Genomic DNA, 20,953 nt, shown 5'->3' with positions numbered 1-20,953 from the left:
CCAGAGGCGAGTGAGAGGCAGTATTATTCATGAACTGATTTCAACGTGGAGCTGCATGGAGGGCCTTCTGACCTATTAACAAAACAGTCAGGTTTCTCTGTTTTCAGAAGCATGGGGGAGTAGAAAACACATCACAGAATTAGGAAATTAAAGAGACCTTATTCAAATCCTATATGCTACTTAATAGCTGAATGACTCTGATCAAATTAACCTAACTTTACCAAATCTTTTCTCCTTTCAAACATGCAGAATGATAGTATCACAGCAGAGTTGCCATGAGATTACAGATAATATACGGAAAGTACCTAGCCTGGTGCTTGGAACAGAGTGATGCGTAGCAATGATAACAACCATAATTAATAATAATAATAACGTCAACACAGAGAGATAATAAGGGGTTATATTAAGCAGATCGATTTCATATGGCTGATTAATTTAAAATGGGGAAATCATCTTATTCTTGATAAATATAATCTTCTTTCATGCAACACGTTTCGAAACATGAGGGTGACTGGGGAAGCGATGACGGGCCGAGCGTCCATCCTGGAGAGAGTCTGGAATGGTGGCGGAGAGCGCACAACAGGAGAAGCAGTGCTGGGTTCCAGCTGCCGCTCTTGGTTCCGCTCGAAACAGGATGGCCAACAAGCGCTTACAATGAAAGGGCGGGTCCAGGTGCACTCTGGGTTCTCCTTCAGCCCCCATTCTCCAGGATTTCGGCTCACAAATGCAGTACAGTTGACGTGTAAACTTACTCTGCCAAAATTATCTCCATTCTTCCCCCCAAAGACCATGGAAGACAACAAAGGAAGAATACTGCTAATTGCTTTTGAACCTTAACTTTCACATTTACTACCTTGTAACCTGTAAGGAAATTCATCTTAACTTTTTGGAAAACGCCTTCGTTCTACTATAATCTCATTATTTAAAACTATTTGTGTAATCTTATTTTCGGGGGTTTTTAATTTCATAATAAAACTCCAGCTGAGTTGAAATTGAGCATGCATGCTCCTAGCCCAAGGAAGAATCCTGTGTAGCGAACAAAGTTTAAACCCACCAAGCCCGTTTAAAAGCAGAAATCAAAAGAGCTGGGAAGAGAAGTAACAGGGGCAGTGAGCAAAGTGCAGAGAAGCATGAAGTCAGGGTCTGTGGGGTGGAGCTGCCAGGCCCCTCAGGTCACACACACACAGCAGGTACACGGGAGCCCCCGGTCCCTTGTTCTGAGGGATGAACCAGGAAACCTGACTTTGATCCCACACATGGAGGAAGCCGAACAGCCCCATGGCATCACAGGAGTCTTGGAAACCCCACAAGGCAAGAGTCTCCCTTTTACACCACTCTCTGGAGAGTCAGTCGGGACTGGCAACCATCATAAAGGTTTTCAGGGCTGTGAACACGAGGCGATGGATTTCTACAGGCTGGAGATGAGAGGTTTGGGGCCAATCTGCCAACACGTCCCATTCCCAACGAATCTCTAAGGAACAGCGATCTCAGGGTCAGCTATCGGGGTGGGTCTTTAGCCTAGAACAGATGATGACAAGGTCCTAGTTTCATCGACACATCATGTTATATTACTGTTTATTTTTCATCGTCATTTTAAATTCATGGTTTTCAATTTCTTTAAAATCCTCTGCCTCTTGGAAGACCACAAGATTTACCGCAGAGAACCCCATCAGCCCTGGTCTTATTATAAGTATCTCCGTTCATCTCGTTTCTGTTATTTAAGACAAAGACCCAAGTCACGCACATTTCCCAGGCAGTAATTGTGCGTTCCTGTTTGCAGGCTTACTGTGACATGGAAACAGCTGGAGGTGGGTGGACAATTATTCAGCGACGTGAAGATGGCAGTGTTGATTTTCAGAGGACTTGGAAAGAATATAAAGTGGTATGAATACTCTTTAAACCATCTGAAAATAATTTTCTTTGCGAAAACTAACTTTGAGAATGTGCAGGAACTTTACCACAAATCTAAAACTAACCAATGACTTTTGATCATTTTTTTTAACCAAAGGGTTCTTTTTAACTGGTGTTTCAGTCTCCCCGTTAAAGAATGGTCCTGCTGCCAATGTAATGTAAACTATATATCAAAACAAAGGCATGCGAAAGTTAAGCTTATTTTTAATGGTGGGTTCAGCATTTTTTGGTAAACTGTTTCATCGTGTTTCACACGTCTGTAAACTGAGATGTTTATGATATTGGTGGTTCCCCAAGTCGTTCTAATTATCCCAATACTAATTTCCTTCTGGTAACAGCTTAGTTTCCTAAAACTGACCTTTTAAAAATCTTTCTTATATGGAAGACCCCAAAGTTTCACGGTACGGGAAGGGATTTCTGTTGAATATTGAATGGTTATTCCGTGTTAAGTTGATGGACTATTGATTTCAAATACATGAAGAAAAAATAAATGAAGTAAGTGAATTTTACAACTTCGATTTCAGGGATTTGGGAACCCTTCAGGCGAACACTGGCTGGGAAATGAGTTTGTTTCACAAGTGACTAATCAGAAACGCTACGTGCTTAAAATACACCTGAAAGACTGGGAAGGGAATGAGGCTTACTCGTTGTACGACCATTTCTATCTCTCAAGCGAAGAACTCAATTACAGGTAAGGAAATTATATGTCACTGAAAAAGTTAAAGGACTTGCTGGGTGATGACTCCAGAAAGTCAGAACCCCATTGTATTAACCAGAATCTAAATTACTCATAGGCTACCTTAAGGGGGAAAAACATCTTGTTTCTTAGAGCTCTTTGCCGCCTTTAGGTAAGTTGCTCTAGTTTCAACATTCGAACTTTAATTTCAACAATGTAAGGAAGGCTTCATGAGGACAGAATTTTGCCTGTTGTGTTTGCTGTGTAGCCTCAGGGCACAGGTGAACCCTGTGTGGCAGATAATGGGTCTTTAACAACTGTTTGTAGAACAGGTGAATGTTGTGTCCCTATAAAATGCCATGCCAATACCACAACAGATGTATACCCATGACTATACTGTTTTCTTCCAGAAGGTTTTAAAAGTTAAATCTATCTTTTTGAAGTTTAGACATATTCAACTGTTATGTTCCATCCCAAAGTCAGGATGAGTTGCGAAGTTCAAAAGAGGAAGGATTAGGTGGGCAGTAGGTAGCCAGACCCTCTGCCCTCTGCTATAGGAAGATCATCTGATTCACAGCACTGCCTCAGTATTTACCTACCTCCTCCCACCCACTGGACACAGCTAATCTTGAATGTTCCAAGAAAAGCACAGGCAATTTTGACTGGGACTTTACTCTTTGGCTCTAAAGCGCCCAGAGAGTAGAGACAGAGCAAAGGGATCTCTACAACCTGCTGTGCCAGGCAAGGGCAGTAGGCACGTGCACCTGTGCTTTACAGGGAGAGGGGCTCAGACGTGCGTGTCGGCGGCGGCGCAGAGCAGGGCGATGGGGGGCCTGGTGGCCACACGGGAATTGGTCTGAGAAGGCACAACACAAGGGTTCAGGCACCAACACACCCTGAGGGAGTCTAGAGGGCTCGGACTGGTGGTGTTTGGGGGTTTTGGTGATCATGGAGCACACGTTATGAAACACCAACTCTGAAGTCAGAAATAAACAAGCGAAGTTCCATGGGAACGTCACAGGAGACAGGCGTCAACTGGCCTGCCGTCCCGTCTAAATCCCACTGATGCCCGACTCAGACCCTCTGCTCAACAGAAATTCCAAGATCTGAGTAGTTTGGGAACAACCCACAATTTCGAAATCCTTGAGCTGGCTTCCTTGGGGAGGCGCGCGATGGACAGCACGAAAAAACAGGCCGAAAGCCAGCTTGCTGACAGCCACCTGAGAACTGCACAATGTCCAGTGTCCTGCTTTATAAACAGTGGACCAAAAATTCGGAAGCATGTTTTGAAAACAGATAATGTACGACAAGCTTCGACATGACTTTTAAGAAGTCAGTGAAACAGCACATCAGCTCTCATTACAGAAAGAGCCGGCTGTCCAGGGTGGACGGGAACTCAGATGAATGAAGAGATAGGTGTTGGGGCCTCACTGCAGCCCAAAGTTGACTCCACAGATCAAAACTTCAATGAATTTTTAGACATGAGTGGTTGGTCATTGTTTGACCTCCAAGCTAAATATTTTTTCAACTGGCAACAGTTAGGAATCTACAACACAGGAATTAAAAAAAAAAAAAGCACACACAAAAATTAAGGATTAGACTGTTTATATAAGAAGATTTTACAATATGGGTCATTACCCTTGTATGCTGACATTATAAAAATATTTTAAACAGCGATCGTCCTTAACAGATATTTCCTTTAGCAATGCAATCAATTTTTGGATATGCCATTTTAAAAAGCACACAGTTGTTTAAAGCTCAGTTTAATTTACTTGGCAGTATAAAACAGATACTACACTGAAAAAATTATTATCCTAATAAAACATGTCAATGTGATAAGAAAACTGGGATGTGACTAAAACAATAACTACAGATGTTTCAGAATGCCAATTGTATGTAGCAGCTAAGTTGTTTCTCACTAAAGGAATTTTTTCCCAAATGTAGGAAAACTGAAAAAATACACGTTACAAGAAGGGATAAATGCATCAATAGAGTATGATTATTTTTACTAAAACTAAAAACTACTTGTATATTAAACCTTAAGAATTGGTCACTTTTCACAAACATTCTTGCAATTCTATACAAACACTGAGATTTAATTATTAAATATTGGCATTACCTCTCCTTTCACTCTACTGTGATGTAAAAGCAATGGGTACCAATTTAAAGTAATTTCAAGAACGTGGCTATTCTTAACAATCAAATTTTACAAGAAGGCAACTTTAAAACAATGGGCCAGACTCCCCTGGTGGCACAGTGGTTAAGAATCCGCCTGACAGTGCAGGGGACACGGGTTCGATCCCTGGTCCAGGAAGATCCCACATGCTGCAGAGCGACTAAGCCCGTGCCCCACAACTACTGAGACTGCACTCTAGAGCCCACGAGCCACAACTACTGAAACCCACGCTCCCTAGAACCTGTGTGCCACAACTACTGAGACTGCGCTCTAGAGCCCACGAGCCACAACTACTGAGCCCACGTGCCACAACTACTGAGCCTGCATGCTGCAACTACTGAAGCCTGCGTACCTAGAGCCCGTGCTCCACAACAAGAGAAGCCACCTCAATGAGAAGCCCACGCACTGCAACCAAGAGTAGCCCCCGCTCAGCGCAACTAGAGAAAGCCCACGCGCAGCAATGAAGACCCAACACAGCCACAAAATAAAAATAAAAAATAAAATAAAACAATGGGCCACACGGCAGAAGGATCTAAAAAGATACAACTTTTCTCACAGAGACTCATAAAACATAGTATTCTCCCTTCTTTTGCTTTGGGGAAATTTAATGCGTTCCAGTAGAACTGAGATTGTTCAAAGGAGACAGGAGAGTTCAAAGGAGGAAAAGCACGGGGAGTAGTTCATCTCAACCCTACCTACGATTAATGAGAAGGGCCTGGACAGAAATTAAAGTGTTTCAAAATCCCAAGGGTGAGCAGAACTTACAGGAAGGCCTTGCAGCAGGTATGCAGAGGCTGTGCTAGGGCCCAGGGTCATTTTTGAAGCATGAGGATAACCCTGAAATTCAGAAATTCGATCAATGCCTGTGATGAGGCTTCCAGAGCTACAGTACTACAAACAAAAATCTGAGTTACCAACACAAACGTTACTCAGGACCAGCGCTTTATGGAACTCATTGGATATGCCCCCATGCCCCCCTTTTCACAAGTGCCTCCTCGATAACCAAGCGCCCCTGTGAAGGGGCGCAGCAGCGTGGAGCCCTAACGGAGGTGCAGTCCCAGCTGCTGCCAGTCCCAGCTCCACCACTTACAGCACGTGGCTGTGCACGAGCTCCCACCTCCGAACCGAACCTTAGCGATCTTACGTGTAAGAGGGGGGTGGCGCCTGCCTCTCGGGGCCGGTCTGGGCATTCCATGCACGGGCCGGGACAGTGAGTGGCACAGGCGGGTTAGAGACACGCCCCTGGGGAACCTTTCCTCTCAGCTCCACCTTCTGCTCCAGCATGAATTCCAGGAAATCCTATTCCCTCCCAGATAGCTGTTAGCAAATGTGAGCAGGTGTTCCCGAGATGAGAGGTGGCGGCGGCGCTTAAAGTACAGCAGGAGGGTCCCTGGGATGGGGAGACCTCACGCCCCAGGTCTCGACGCTCCAAGCGCCACACTGTGACATGGAGTTTGACACAGGCACCCGTGTCCCCTGGACCCTGCTCCGAGCTCCGGAGCCTGTCTGCCTGGGGCTCTCCTGGAGTCGGGCTCACAGACCTGCCCCTGCCCTTCTCCCCTCCTCCTTGGCAGGCACAGTGCTGGGGCGAGCCAGACTTCTGCAATCTTCTGAAAGCCTGGGCTATTATCTAGGGTCTAACTTAATAGTACGCTTATTCTTTCTCAATGTCTGGCAGGTTTATTATAATACTATTCAGAAACAAGGCAAAGCAGCCACAAGGATTTGTTTTTCCACACAGTTCTCTAGATTCCTACTTCACATTCAGTGGTCATCCCTTGTTGTCTGCTGTCCTCCCCACACCCACCAGTCATCCTGGATTCTCATTTCTACAAGAGATGGATGATGCCTGGAGACTTGGAAAGAGGATCCCATCACGATGTATTTTCCCCTCTTCTGTTTACCTGAAAGCAGCAGGAAAATAAATGACAGGGCCCCCAAGTCCCCGCTGATGCCTGTGCAAGTGATATGCGTTGAAGGCTTCATGAAAACATTCCTCTTTGCCTAAGGATTTGATGATAAGTTGGTTCCTGTTTATACCAGCGCAAAAACATTTTGTCCAGAGTATGCACTAGTGCACTGAGCAGCATAGCACGTGTTTCTGTAGAATGAAATTCTTCGTTGTAAAAAACTTTCCACTATGATAAATCAACCACCCAAGCCAATTATGTTTTGCCTTTTTTTTTTTTTCTTTGCATGCTTACAGGATTCACCTTAAAGGACTCACAGGGACAGCCGGCAAAATAAGCAGCATAAGCCAACCAGGAAATGATTTTAGCACAAAGGACGCAGACAACGACAAATGTATTTGCAAATGTTCACAAATGCTCACAGGAGGTGGGATGACGTTTCTCTCTTCCTATTTGTATTGGCAAGAAAGGATTTCATAGAGGGAAAGGTTGGCTCTTTGGACTTCAACCTGTGATTGGTGACAATGTCCCAATTTCATAAATAGACTTGCTCAATACAGGGAAATTTGTTTTTCGCTTTTTCAGACTGTTGAGTTTTACACACGAATGTGATACTGAGCTAGAATTGTCAGCAGGCCAACTGTGTCTCCTCAGGACCTACCCCTGGCAAGGAGAGGGGCCGTGTGATACTCAGCAAGCTCTCTGGAGTTTGTGCTGAGTATCAGATGTTGGCACGATGGTTTAATTCCATTTTGCTTTATTAAAAAGGTTAAAAATTAAAAATGGTTACCGAAACAGGGACATAGATTCATCAGTATAGAAATGTTTCCAATTAATAATTTATTGTTCCAACAAGGATTTTTCAGTTGTCTTTTTTTTTAAAGTATTTCATTAATGTATAGCAAATACTAATAATGCACAGAAAGTAGTTAACCAAGCTCCTTTTCTGTGCATCAAATTCAAATGAATGACTGTCCACTTTAAGGCCTTTATCTTCAGGTTCTTCTTGCCTTCTACCTTTCATGTTAGACCTCTTAAAAACAACACACAAACAAAAAGAGACCATACCCATAAGCAAATGTGATATAACAGTCACTTAATGGCCAGATGAGTTCTCAGAAACATTTCAGAGTTTAGTGACAGGAACCAACTGTTAGAAAACTTACTCTTCTGATTCCTAAAATCTTAAACGTGGAATAACTAAAACCAGTTAATTGTGATTGAGACCAGGAAAAAGTCGGGCAAATGCTGTGGAGTTAGTTCTTAAAAACACTGAAAGGTTGAAATCAGCAACAAAAATTCTGCCAACAGCGCAGACGAAATGCAGAGGCAAACAGGAAATTGGCAGGGTTTAATTTGTAGAGACCATGAATTGTATCACCAAAAATTCATTCATTACTCACCCAGGAAAACCAGAGGAAAGAGCTGCAGTCAGTATATTTTATAAATACGAGGTACTGCATAAACAAGTAAAGGGTCTAAACTTGTCACGTGTTTGTACTGCAGTTAAGAATCATTTACGGACAAAAGGAAGGATTTATTTACAAAAATAATTTGAAACCCAGTAATTTTCAAGTCTTTAAAATGATACTGAGAGAATTAGGCTCCATTAAGAAAATCAGTCCTATGGTTCCTTAGAGAATATATTTCATGTATAAATAGACGTTGGTAACTTAGGTCTTCCCTATTAGCCATACTTACTTCAGTAATTTTTTCACCAGAGAAAGCTATTATGCTGATTGTGTAAAAGCTGCCTGTCTCTCCCATCCCACCACAGTAATCCTTTTTGAAGCCAACCAGGGGAGGCGGGGAGGGGAGGGAGCACGCCGAATCCTGCTTCCTGTCTGTCATTCCCACACTGAGCCCAGATGTCCACGCAGAGGGTGGCGGTTTTCAGACCACCCGAATGTCAAGAGCTACTCAAGAGAGTATCAGTGCATTAATAACCAAGGAAACAACATATTTACTTACTCAGATCAAGATTTAGGGCTGAGAGTGGAAGTGGAAAGGAGATCGGGGAGAAGAAACGCAGCCCAAGAGAGACAGCAGAGCGGTCCCAACTGTAGAGGTCAGATTCCCAGCCGTGGTCTGGACCACAGATAAACCAGCATAATGACCAGCTAGATTTTTGCATAGACAGTAAATTCTATAGTTGAGTCAGACAACAGGCTCTGGAATGGACATATCTATAAATCTGCAATATTCTTGAATATTTTGAAGGTTTATGAGTCACACACACAAATGTCTTATCAAATCAACATTAATCTGCATCAACCTAAGTCATGGAGCTGTTACTATCAGGAAACAATTTAGGCACTTGGATGTAATAACTGGTGATCAGAGTTCAGTGTATAAATAATATAATAATTGCATCAGAATACTTTTTAAAGAAATAAAACATGCCCTACCAATACCTGTAACGTTCACATTATTGATTTCTTTTACTAGGTATGGAGAGATCGATAATAGTTATTTTTTTCTGTATTTTAAAATTTTATATAAATGGCATCATACTGTATGTGTCCTTCCAACACAATCTTGCAAAGATTTATCTGGATTAATGCTTGTAGACTGAGGGCATTCCTTCCCCTCCCAAACCCAGGGCCTCTAGGTAAGGGTATTAAAAGCCCAAGCCTGGTCCGTCAGGTGTAGGTGTGGATGCCCACTGCTCCGCCGCTGTGCCATGCAGCGGCCTCCCAGGTCCCCCACTTTACCTTAGTGCACACACCACTATAGCTCTACATTTCCTTTCTGTCTCTGGGACTTAAACGTTTCCTTTTTATCTAGCTCCACTGAGTACTTAAAATTTGGGGTTACGTTTGAAACAAAAAGACTTTTTTTTTTTTAATAAATTTATTGATTGATTGATTTTTGGTTGTGTTGGGTCTTCGTTGCTGCGCGCGGGCTTTCTCTAGTTGTGGTGCGCAGGCTTCTCACTGTGGTGGCTTCTCTTGTTGCGGAGCACGGGCTCTAGGCACGTGGGCTCCAGCAGTTATGGCTCGTGGGCTCTAGCGCACAGGTTCAGTAGTTGTGGCGCATGGGCTCAGTAGTTGTGGCTCGTGGGCCCTAGAGAGCAGGCTCAGTATTTGTGGCACACGGGCTTAGCTGCTCTGCGGCATCTGGGATCTTCCTGGACCAGGGCCCGAACCCGTGTCCCCTGCATTGGCAGGGGGGGTTCTTAACCACTGCTCCACCAGGGAAGTCCCAAAAAGATATTCTTTGTTAGGCGGAGGGGAGCCTGAAGCAGCCTGGTCCGCCGTGTTGCTGGCACCGGATGGAAGGTGACCCTGGGCCGATGAGAGCCACCCATCGATTCCTAGGGCTCTGACTTTTCCACACTTTCCACTGTCCTGTGGGTCTCCTAGTCACGTCTGTGGGTGACTGGCCCTTCCCCACAGCACAGGGGAAGAGAAGTAAGAAAGCACGTAAAAACATGTGCCCCAGGGGCTACGGTTCCACCAGTGTAGAGGTGGAAAACCACACTGCCACCTGCCAGGGTGGCACCCTCCACTCTCAAGAAGGCCCGCACACACCTGCTTAAAATGAGCAGAATGTGACTCTCGGATTAGCCAGTATTTGTAACTCCGCGGTGAGATAGGGCCACCTGGCTCCTAATTCCTTCTGTGTTTCACTTTCACAGGCTGGTGGTTTGATGCCTGTGGTCCTTCCAACCTGAACGGAATGTACTACCCACAGAGGCAGAACACAAATAAGTTCAATGGTATTAAGTGGTACTACTGGAAAGGGTCCGGCTACTCGCTCAAGGCCACGACCATGATGATCCGCCCAGCAGATTTCTAAATGCCTGCGCACACCTGAGGAATAGTGTCTTCCAGTTTCCAAAGACTTAATCCCAAAGCTCTGAAAGACACAGCTGCATGCTGCCTCCCTATCCAGCTCGGACAGACTGCCCACGCTCCAGACTGAGGGGACCCGCGAGCTCCCAGCTAGAGCCCCATCAACGTCACCCCTTAAACCCGCATCACTCAACGAACCGAAGCACAACCCCCAACGAGCCACAGCCTGGCATGGTGACCTGGTAGAACGCCTACGGGAAGATAAATTTAAGCCTGCGAATGAGACTGACAATTTACAGGCTCTGTTGTCACAACCAAGAATGTTATGTGCGAGTCGATCAGTAAATAACTGGAAAACAGAACACTTATGCCATATAGTAGAGATAACCTTGGAACTGCATTCTTCTGAGCACTGTTTATAGACTGTGTAAATATCCATATGTCCTGAATTCAGCACCACTATCATAATTAAAAGGAAGGAACAATTCTCGAAGCCATAAAAATATACTATATATTCAGGGATTTTTATGAGAAGTGGTTATTAGCGGTTTAATATTTGGAGAAGGAAAAACATAGTTAACGCATTTTGACTCCTCCTCTTAGGGGCTTTAAATTTTCATTTTGAGAACAGCATATCTGCATAGGCATTGATAGGTTAGTTTTAAGTTAATGCTCAAATATATATATTTCAAGTTTCTGTGGTGAAAACTTTCAGGATCTCTGAAATTATTAATAGAAACGTGTTCTTTTAGTATATATGAAGATTGTACTATTTTTTTTCAGCCTCGCTGTTAAATATGAAGGGATTTTTAGTAATTAAATATAACTTATTAGGTGAGATGACCGCATTTAACTTTTATGATATTTACAACATTGTAATATGATTCTGAAACAAATGATTGTGCCTTGTGACAAGGAAAATCTTGATTTTTAATGATGAAGAAAATTATACATTTAATTTCATGACAAAGAGGCTTTCCTATCTTTTACTCACTATTCTAATACAAAAGTCTTTTTTCTCTTCTACTAAGACGTGTTTTAGGGAAGTAGGCTACAATGTAGTTTGTGGTTGAGAAAACCCTTCCATTTAAAACACTTACAAAGCTATACTTCTCAAGCTGGATTCACCCTGGAAGTTATTTACAGGAAAAAATAATTTGCGTTAGTAACATTAACTTAAATCTTACTAGAATTAAACCACCAGCAAATTAAAAAAAAAAAAAAAGGTGTTCTGGGGCGCAAAACCAAAATCTGATATTTATAGCATATTCAAATGTTTACAGAAAATTTTGAGAGCACAGATTTAAGCTCAGGACTGCAAAACCTTAAACTCCTAGAGTTTTAACTCCGTTTGAAGTTTTCATTGTACAATTAATACTAATGAACATTTGAGTAATGCTTCATAATTTAGAAGCAATTTCTCATATATTCGCTTTTGAGTCAGCTACTAGGAAGCTTAGAGCCAAATTTGCAGCCAGCATTTACCTGTGTCTGTCTTCACCTTATACTGTTCTACCACTATTTTTTTTCTTTATTCCATTTTTCTTATCTAATTTATTTTATCCCCACACCCCCCTCCTCTTCCCAGCTTAGTTTTATGACGCTCAGGTGTTGCTGAGCAACTTTCGGACTCTGGACAAGTCAGGCCCTCTGCTTTTCCACCATGCTGCACTTTCCCAACAAATATATTAATGAGAACATAACCTCCCATCCCAGAACAGCTCCTCTTATTACATGTAAGAAGGCGTCATAAGGTTAGCAGAGGTTGAATTTATACACAGCTTTGTATCAAGCTAAAAAACATCTGATAATAAGAAAATATCACCGCCTCAAAAGAAACAATAAATTTCCATGACATCTCAATGACCACATGACAGACACCGAGGTGGGAAAATGATAATACGGGAAAAATTGGCAACAACACAATTTATATTCACTTGCCCATGTAGGCAGATAAGGTGAGTTTCAAAGACAAACCCTCACTATGTTATTCAGAGTTACGTATACTCTCTCGTGACAGCGAGTGGGGGAGAATTTGAGTTTTTACTTTACACTTCAACTCCTTACCCGGTATTTCAAACAAAGAGTCTTGCTGAGAGGAATTTTTTCTCTCCTTAAGAAAACATTTATAAAGTCCAGAGCAAATCAAAACAGCAATCTCAAAAATGAAAACAAAAACAACCCAACAACTAGATAACCACAGCGACTGGAGGACAGAGTTCAACTTCTCACTATGTGATAGCCATATGGCATACTCAAACGATTAAAAAACATGGAGATCACTCACAGATTACACATCATCACTTACCTTTCAGGTATTAATCTTTTGAAAGGATAAAACGTGACAAACCAGTTAACATTTGAAAACAAAAGCCAACTTCTGCACAATCCTGCTTCCAACTAAATCTGAAATTACCTACTTATTAATCTTTAAAAAAATTAGAACCTGGAACTTTCCCATTAAGCATCTGAAATACCTGAAAATCAGTAAAGCTGAAGCTGAGTTTCAGGAAAAACATCAAAACAGAAAGACCACATCACAATGCTAGCAGGCCACAATTTTTATACCTATCACTTCTATCTCTTTTAACAGTAACAGCATTATTTTTTAAGGCAGTAAGCAATATATAATAGTATCTTCTCAAGAATCTAGTCTTTTTTCATTTTTGTTTTTCTCAATCCTGAGGACTTGTATAATTAAATTTTTTGAGATTACATTTCTCACAACTTTTGGAGGAATGTTCTCACATTCTCACATTTATTCTCACAAATAGACAAAATGTGTTAAGTTCCGCAAATATGTCTTTTTAGTTATAGGCATAATTGCTCTTGATTTAATAAAAAAAAACTTGAGTGTATATCTATGCTAATAATGACTTCCTGAAAATACCAAATTGTATTTACCACCATAAAATAATACGTGACTTACAGGAGCTGCAGGGAAGTAGTCTGACTCTTCAAACGGTTCCTCGGAAATCCAATGACCCATTTCCAAAGACCACAGTACCTATAAGTGAGAGAAGAAGCAGAACATTTTTTATAGACTTATTAGGCTTTTAGTGGACAATAAACCAGTTTGAAGATACAGCAAAACCAAAATAAACAAACAAAAAAACCCTAGCAGTAACTACATACTACATTGATCCGAAGCACATGTATCTTGAATACCAAAGTGCCATCAGAATCTTCAGGTTACAAAAATGTTACAAATATTAATAAACGCTTGTTTAAGAAAAAAGTCTCCTGATGGCTAGAAGTCTGGGTTATTATCCTAGTGAGGATAACCATCCCGTTTCTAAACATATGAAATATTACGTCTTCCTAAATTCCAGTTTCCAATTTAAGGAGTCATTATAGACAATCCTTAGTAAATAACACAGAATTTTATTAATTTAAAAAAACCCATGTATTAGGAGAAGATAGATCATAAGCCTAAATTCAAAAAGCAAACCTTTTGGTGTGTAACTTTATTTCTATCATTAGCTAATGTTTTTAGGAGAAGTTCTCCACATCCATGTTTGGAAATCCTTCTCACACTTTGGAAGAGTAAAATGTCTCATAAACAAGCTGTCATCATCATCGTTAGAACGCACACATTTTTAAGTAATCAAAACAGTGTTTTCATTTTTAATTCAACATTTGAGATTCTGCACGCATCTCTACTCTATGACCAAACTCCTTGAAAAGCTGTATGTCTCTATGTACCAGGAGAATTGTACAACTAAAATAATCAAGCTGAATTACATAACTCACACTGATCTTTTTATCTGCAATTTCCTTCTTTCCTACATTCAGTAAATCCATTTTTTTTTTTTGCCCCTAGAGTTGCTACGTAAAACTCAAGGGTTTTTTTTGCTGAATTAGCAGGAATGAGGTCTAAGTCTTCCTTTTTGGTAGTTCCTAAAGTTCAGAACCATCTATGGGCTATCAGTCTGAAATATTTCCTTTTTTATAAATTAAATCTAATACTTACCCAAAATGAGACAGCAATGTTTTGTTTCTAAGAAAAAGTGAGCATGACAATGGAATAAAGACAAGAACGGAATACAGAATCTGAATGATCATTCTCAGCACTGGCCCAGATCTTACTTTCAATAGATGCATTTACTTATTCAACAACTATTTCTTTCTGCTCACTATCCATTCATCTGTGAACAACTTATTGAGAGCCTACCATGAATAAGAGTCCAAACTGGGTCCTGGAAACCCAAACCCAAACCTAGAAGGGTTTACCCTCTTGCAGGAGGCATGGCAGCAACCAAATGCTGGTTCCTCCAAAGCAGGGCTGTGCAAACCTGTGGTAGGAAGCAAACTAACTCGGGCTAGGAAAACCAAGAAAGGGTCCACAGAGGGGCCGACATTTAAACTGAGTAAAAGTCCATCAGGCAAAGAGAGAGACAGTGGGAAGGGGAGAGGGTATTCCGGCAGAGGGAGAATACCACGGGCCAAGCCAGGATTAAAGTAGCTTCTTTTTTTTTGGCTGCAGTAGAGGGAGCTTTGGAAGAAGTGGTAAGGAAATAGGGTTGGCTGGCTGCATATGGTAGGGAAGGTATGATAATATACCCTGTCCTACCCCTGTGTGCTGCGGACATCAGTGCAAGCACAACTGTTGGGCAGGAGAATCCGAAGACAAGCCAGAAAAGACAGGACAAACAGCTCCATGGGCACTGGGCCCAAGATGATATAGAGAGACGGAAAGCAATGAGTTGGGTTCTCAGGGACCCTGTTCAATCTTCAATAGATTTGTGTGTAGACAAGCATTTTGTCATTGAAGTCCCTTTTTGTTTCCCCGATTTTTACTGCCTAACAAACATTACAAAAAAACAAAACAAAACAAAAAAACCTTACCTTAATAAGTCCAATGAAAGAAGGTATTAGAAAATTGCTAACTCTACACTGAAATCATGTTTGTACACACAGCAAACATGGTTGATGGGTGGTTAAAATAACCCATTGAAGTAACAGTGTTTACCTTACTCTTATCAGTCGATGTATGTTATCATTTACAGAAGACACACTAGTTCCCTACAAACTCATGTGATTAGCCCAGGAAGTAAATTGTGGAAAGTTTCAAAATCAGGTTCACTTCAAGACATGAGGCATGTGGAAGACTAGTATAGTGAGAAACACAACGTAGTAGTGAGAGAATCCAGGGAACCAGTCTTAAAAATGGCTGTGGCATTTGAGTTCAAATGTAAGCCACATTAAAATGTCAACTGAATTTAAACAATCTCTTGGAGAAAATGTATGTTCTCTGAATTTGTCCACTTCTAAATGTTATAAAAAGAAAACCGTAAGGCATCTACAGTAGCATTTTGGAAAGTAAATTAATAAATTTAATTTATGTAGGCATCCCAGGAATGAGTATTGTACAGAGATAGCAAAAAACACTAATTTGATTGTAATGAAATCATCAAATCAGAAATAGAGTGTAAATTTTTTTGCTTTAGTTTTTTCATTTAGCTAGACTTACCTTTACCTTACTAGAGTGTTCAAAATAGGGAAAATCTACTCTGCAAGATGGCAGTTAAGGCTGCAAGTGTAGTTAAAAATAAAAGGTTAACCTGAGATATTTATCATAATATACGTGATAGAATGAAAATAACTGAGAAGCTATATAAAGCAAGGAATGGGGTTGCATGAATACAGAGGATCAAATCCCATGTGGATAGCCCTTAAAATGAGGGCTGAGTTATTTCAGCATCCACTGCAAATGAATATGATATTTTTGGCATTGTAAAATTATCACTCATAAAACTTGGACCTTGTTGATGAATTTAAATAGGACCCATTTTCTCGCCTTATTATTAGATTAATAGTTAATGATGAGACAGCTTTCCATAATGTAAGACTGACTTTGCAACTACTTTCATACCAGGCAAAATGCAAATGGTTTTCTCTCATTTTATATCCACCTAATCATTCTCCTTGAACAGAGTGAGGAGTGTAACTACAGTGAACCCAAGCCAGACAAGGGCTCTGAGATTAAATGCAAGTCAAGAATAACATCAAACACAAAGGAGAAAATGAAGCCAACTATGTAAACATAGCAAAGTGAGCATAACTTATTTTCACCATCTCACAAGACTCAACTAAAATGATGGAGCTAAGAGGAATGGAAAAAGAGCCCACTGCAGATAAAAGCTGATGATGTTCTGAAAGGTGCAAAGCAAATGGATAAATGGTAACTGACTTAGAAGAGCACAGAAACCTCGAGCTTAAACGTCTAGAGAGGGAGTCAGTAGGAAGCATCCAATTCCCTCCACAGATTCCCAGAAAGGCTGGGAAATTGGGGGTACTAGAAAGCTCTGAAAATGCGGTGTAGAACAGGGTGAAATGGAGAAATCTCCTACCTCCACCCTCCTGCCCACCCTCCTCTGGAATAAGACAAAAGTAAAGTCAGACGGGCTTTTCTGTGAGCAGTGGTAAGAAGTAGCAGGGAAAACTTCTCCAGCACAGCCCTCACCCCGAGACATGAGCAGAACTCCATGGCAGGACAAGGGCCTTTCTTTTGTGGAGAAACAAATCACCCCAGGGAAAAAAGACCTACAGATACTGACACGTGGACCTCCCTCTATCAAATACCTCCATCACATCAGAAGATCTATACACTCAGATAAACAGAATTTCCATCAGCTTTTCAGTCCTCAATATTAAACATGACTTTCTACCCATTTGATAAAAGCCTCTAGCATGCAAACAGAGACCAGACCAAACAAAAAGGGGATTACTGGGATCACAGTGATGGGAAGTCCCAGGATAACAGCGGCTCCGTAGACCTAGGGAGAACCAGTCTCACAGGGAGCAGAGCAACAAAGGGGTTCATGGGTGGTGTCTCCAAGAGAAATAAACGGGATTGGAAGATTATCTAATGTGTAGACAGTTTTGGAGAAAAACTACAATGCTTTTTAGAAATTCTTGTGGTGAGTTAGTGATAAGTATATAGAAAACTAAGCAATGAAAATGACTGTCAATGATAAGCTCAAGAAAAACAAACAAAAATGACCAGAAATGGAATAGAATCATAGTACACTATATGGCTCAGCTCAAACAGCATTCACATAGTCATCCATGTGTGCATGTAAATGTGAACAAGTATGTCTTTATATGCATATATAACATGTTAAACAAAACGCAAAACCATACTGGGTAGATGGGGAGGGGACATGTATGTCACAGTGAAAGCTATACAGTCATATTTTAATCTTCCATAGAAGGAAGCCTATAGATAACGTCTAAAAGTGATTAAAAAAAAAAGCAGAAAAAGCATTTTATTTAGAAATATGAAAATAAAATAGCAGAAGGATATTGTAGGAGTGAGAATCTGGGCTGGGAAACAGCAGGGCAGGGAGTGCCATTTCTATTAGAGGCCTCATAAATTACACTTGATTCTGAAAACATTTTGTTTTGGGTAATTGTGCCCTTACGAAAGAATTGCCACAACAGTACAGAAGAGTTCTCATTTACTGGTCACCTAGATTCCTCTATCGTGTGAGTCTCCAACCTTCTATTTCAAAAGTGCTTTGCACCTAGAACCAGTTGTCGATATCTACAAAAACATCTTGCTGGGCTTGTAACTGGAACTGAGTCAATTCTAGAGTTCAAAATGGGGAGAACTGACAGCTTTAAAAAATACCGAGTTTCCCAATTCATGAACATACTATCTCTCTCCTTTTATTTAGGTCTTTTAAAATTTCTTTGTCAAGAATTTTGGAGTTTTCAGCATACAAATCCTGCAAATATTCTGTCCGACCTAAAGTTAAATATTTCAGCTTCTGGAGCTGCTAATATAAATGGCATTTAAAAAAATTAGAATTCCACATGTTCATTGCTAGTACACAGAAATACAACCAAACTTTGTATATTTACCTTGTATCCTGTAACCTTGCTTAACAACTTACTAGCTGTAGTAGCCTTTCTGTAGACTTGTTGATATTTTCTAGGTAGACAATCATGTCTTATGTAAATAGACAGTTTTATTTCTTCCCTTCCCAATCTGTGTGTATATTTTTTTCTTACCTTATTGCACTGGCTAGAACTTCCAATACAACACAGAAGAGGAGCAGTGAGAGCATTAAAGTTGCTTGGACAACTTTGTGAGGCAGATTAATTTGGTTTATTATAATAGCATAAACCCAAATTGCTCTTGTTTATAAATTAATGTGTCTATGTAAAGCACAAGGGGCTTTTTTTTGTTTGTTTAAGTAAAAAATGGTCTATTGTTATTTAGTACTGGTGCTGGCTAACTGTCACAAGCTTTTATTAGGTTCTTCAACTCTCTATAGAATAATTAGAACATTCTGAAGGATCAAAAGAACTAAATGCCACTTTCTGGATCAGAACCAATCAAATTAATTTTTTTCTTTAACATTCACTTTCACTTCTTAATATTTTGAGAAAATTTCCAAAGAAATGTTCTTCAGCTGTCTTAAAAATTAATTTATTCACAGAGCATTTAATAAGCAAAAACACTAAACAAGGTACCCTTAATTTTTTGGTTTCTCAAAAAAAAAATTAAAGAGAGGGAAAACAACAGTTATTTCCATGTACAAGAGATATGAGAAGATCAGGATAAGCAGAAAGCAACCTGTAAGAGGGATTTTAGGTTGCACTTAAAAAACTGAATGATGATGATTCACTGCCGGTGTTGATAATTACAAATTCAATAGGAAGCTGATTTAACTTACTTGAGAGTATTACTAATCGTGTTGAAACCATTTATTAATATTCACAATGTCTTACTGTAATTGTAATATTGTTTATTCCAAGTTTCTAAATAGCCAGGCTAACCAACCATTATTTTTGGACTTGTCTCCAGACCATACCACCTACCATATATAATTGTTAAATTCAACTGCAGTTTTGGTACTAAGAATACTAGTGAGAACATAGCAGCTAAAGAAAACAATGGTGGGGGGCTCCTTTGTGGGAAAAGTCAACAATATTCTTTGCATACAGAAGACTTCATATTGTATAAAATGCCAACTGAGCGATTAAAATTCAAATCTGATGGTTAGAAACTTGTGACACAGATTTAACCAATGGGAATCCTGTTAATTTCAAACAGATTGAAAGTACACATTATCTTCTCCTTTACTCATTGAAAAGAGATTGGGCTTGTCTTCATCACCCTCTGCCCTTCCACCCTTCCCCACACCAACTGGGGTAAAAAACGTGGTTGTGAGAGTCTGTGGAGGTATAGAAACATATATTCAGCATTTGCAAATTCCTTCTTTCCTATCCAAGAGTAGCAAAAATGGTCCTCACTAATTTTTTTGCTATTTTTAGCTAACAACAGAATTATAAAAATTAAATTATATTTTTCCTGTCAGACCTCATAGACTCTTTGCCTCAGTTATGAGAGTAATTGATTCTCTCAAACAACAAAACTTTAAGAGAATTTGCTAATAGGTCCATTGTTTCGACTTTTTCTAGAGGGAGAATAGCAATCTTTGTGTTTCTTCCACAAACAGACAGTATAATGTACTGGTTAAGAACACAGAACTCAGGCCACTGGGTTAAAGCAATGTCCATCTCTTCACAGTTTTGTGACAAGAAGTCAGTTAACCTTTTTGTCACATGAAAACATTATACATCATCACAGATTACAAAAATATCTGTGTAGTTAATGAAATTGCTGTGGCAATAAAGTTGATTCTAGGTTAAGCTTCAGGAGAAAAAATTGGGGCTATCAAAAGTATAACTTTTAATAAGCATATAATAGGGTGCTTAAGTCCTGAACACTGTGGAGCCAGAAAGCAGAGGAGGTCTAGTCTCCCAGAAGGACCAACGTGAACTGGCAAAGTTTCAAGGTAATGATGTTTGTTCCAAAATAAGTATTTCCAACACTTCTCAGAACACCAAGAAATGCGTTCTATAATGCCATCAAGTCATTTTAAAAATACAAAGTCAGTAGTCTCCCTCAGTGAGGCAATTTTCCACGTGATTTTTAAAATTCAGGAGAAATTCACATAGTACACAAGTAACCCTTTTAAAGTGTATGGCTCAGTGGCATTTAGTTTATTCACCATGTTGTGCAACCACTACCTCCTTCTAGTTTTGAAACTATTGCGTCAGCCCAGGAATACACCCCGTACCCATTAAGTGATTACTCCTCAACCTGCTCTCCGGTCCACCCCGGTAACTACTATCGGCCTCTGTCCAAGGATCTTCCTCTTCCAGATCCATCATAGGAAAGAGACCCCACAGTATGTGATCTTTTGGCTTCTTTCACTTGGCATCGTGCTTTCAAGGTTCACATGCATTATGATTTGAATGAAGACTAGTGACGGGTGTCAAAAAGTCTTGCCTACTAATATTAGTAAATCAATATCAACTTAGTGCTCACTGGACACTCACTGCCTTCCTCGTCACACAGCTGGGGAGTGGCAAGGCTGGCACCAAAATTCACTCTCTTAGCCATTAATCTTTTAAAAACACACAAGGTGGGCTTCCCTGGTGGCGCAGTGGTTGGGAGTCCGCC

General features: G+C 40.5%; 2 protein-coding genes across 4 annotated transcripts in view; one reads left to right on the top strand and one right to left on the bottom strand.

Moving 5' to 3' along the window:
• The window catches only part of ANGPT2 (angiopoietin 2), a 56,298-nt gene extending 42,590 nt beyond the window's left edge, over positions 1-13,708 (top strand). For 2 of the 3 annotated variants that reach the window (XM_060136232.1, XM_060136233.1), the window contains exons 6-9: positions 1,781-1,882; positions 2,436-2,602; positions 6,970-7,100; positions 10,314-13,708. In XM_060136232.1, the coding sequence (XP_059992215.1) occupies positions 1,781-1,882; positions 2,436-2,602; positions 6,970-7,100; positions 10,314-10,474 (561 nt within the window). In that variant the 3' untranslated portion in view covers positions 10,475-13,708. The remainder of the gene's footprint in view (positions 1-1,780; positions 1,883-2,435; positions 2,603-6,969; positions 7,101-10,313) is intronic. The other variant, XM_060136234.1, reaches the window with a different exon arrangement.
• MCPH1 (microcephalin 1) overlaps positions 1-20,953 on the bottom strand; it is a 226,189-nt gene that overhangs the window by 113,405 nt on the left and 91,831 nt on the right. Inside the window, exon 13 of the mRNA XM_060136231.1 lies at positions 13,400-13,477. The gene's annotated coding sequence lies outside the window, so the exon portion shown is untranslated. The remainder of the gene's footprint in view (positions 1-13,399; positions 13,478-20,953) is intronic.

Source organism: Lagenorhynchus albirostris, chromosome 21, assembly GCF_949774975.1.
Source record: "Lagenorhynchus albirostris chromosome 21, mLagAlb1.1, whole genome shotgun sequence".
NCBI lineage: Eukaryota > Metazoa > Chordata > Mammalia > Artiodactyla > Delphinidae > Lagenorhynchus > Lagenorhynchus albirostris.
Note: the sequence above shows the minus strand (reverse complement) of the source record. Positions and strands in the feature narration are given on the sequence as shown.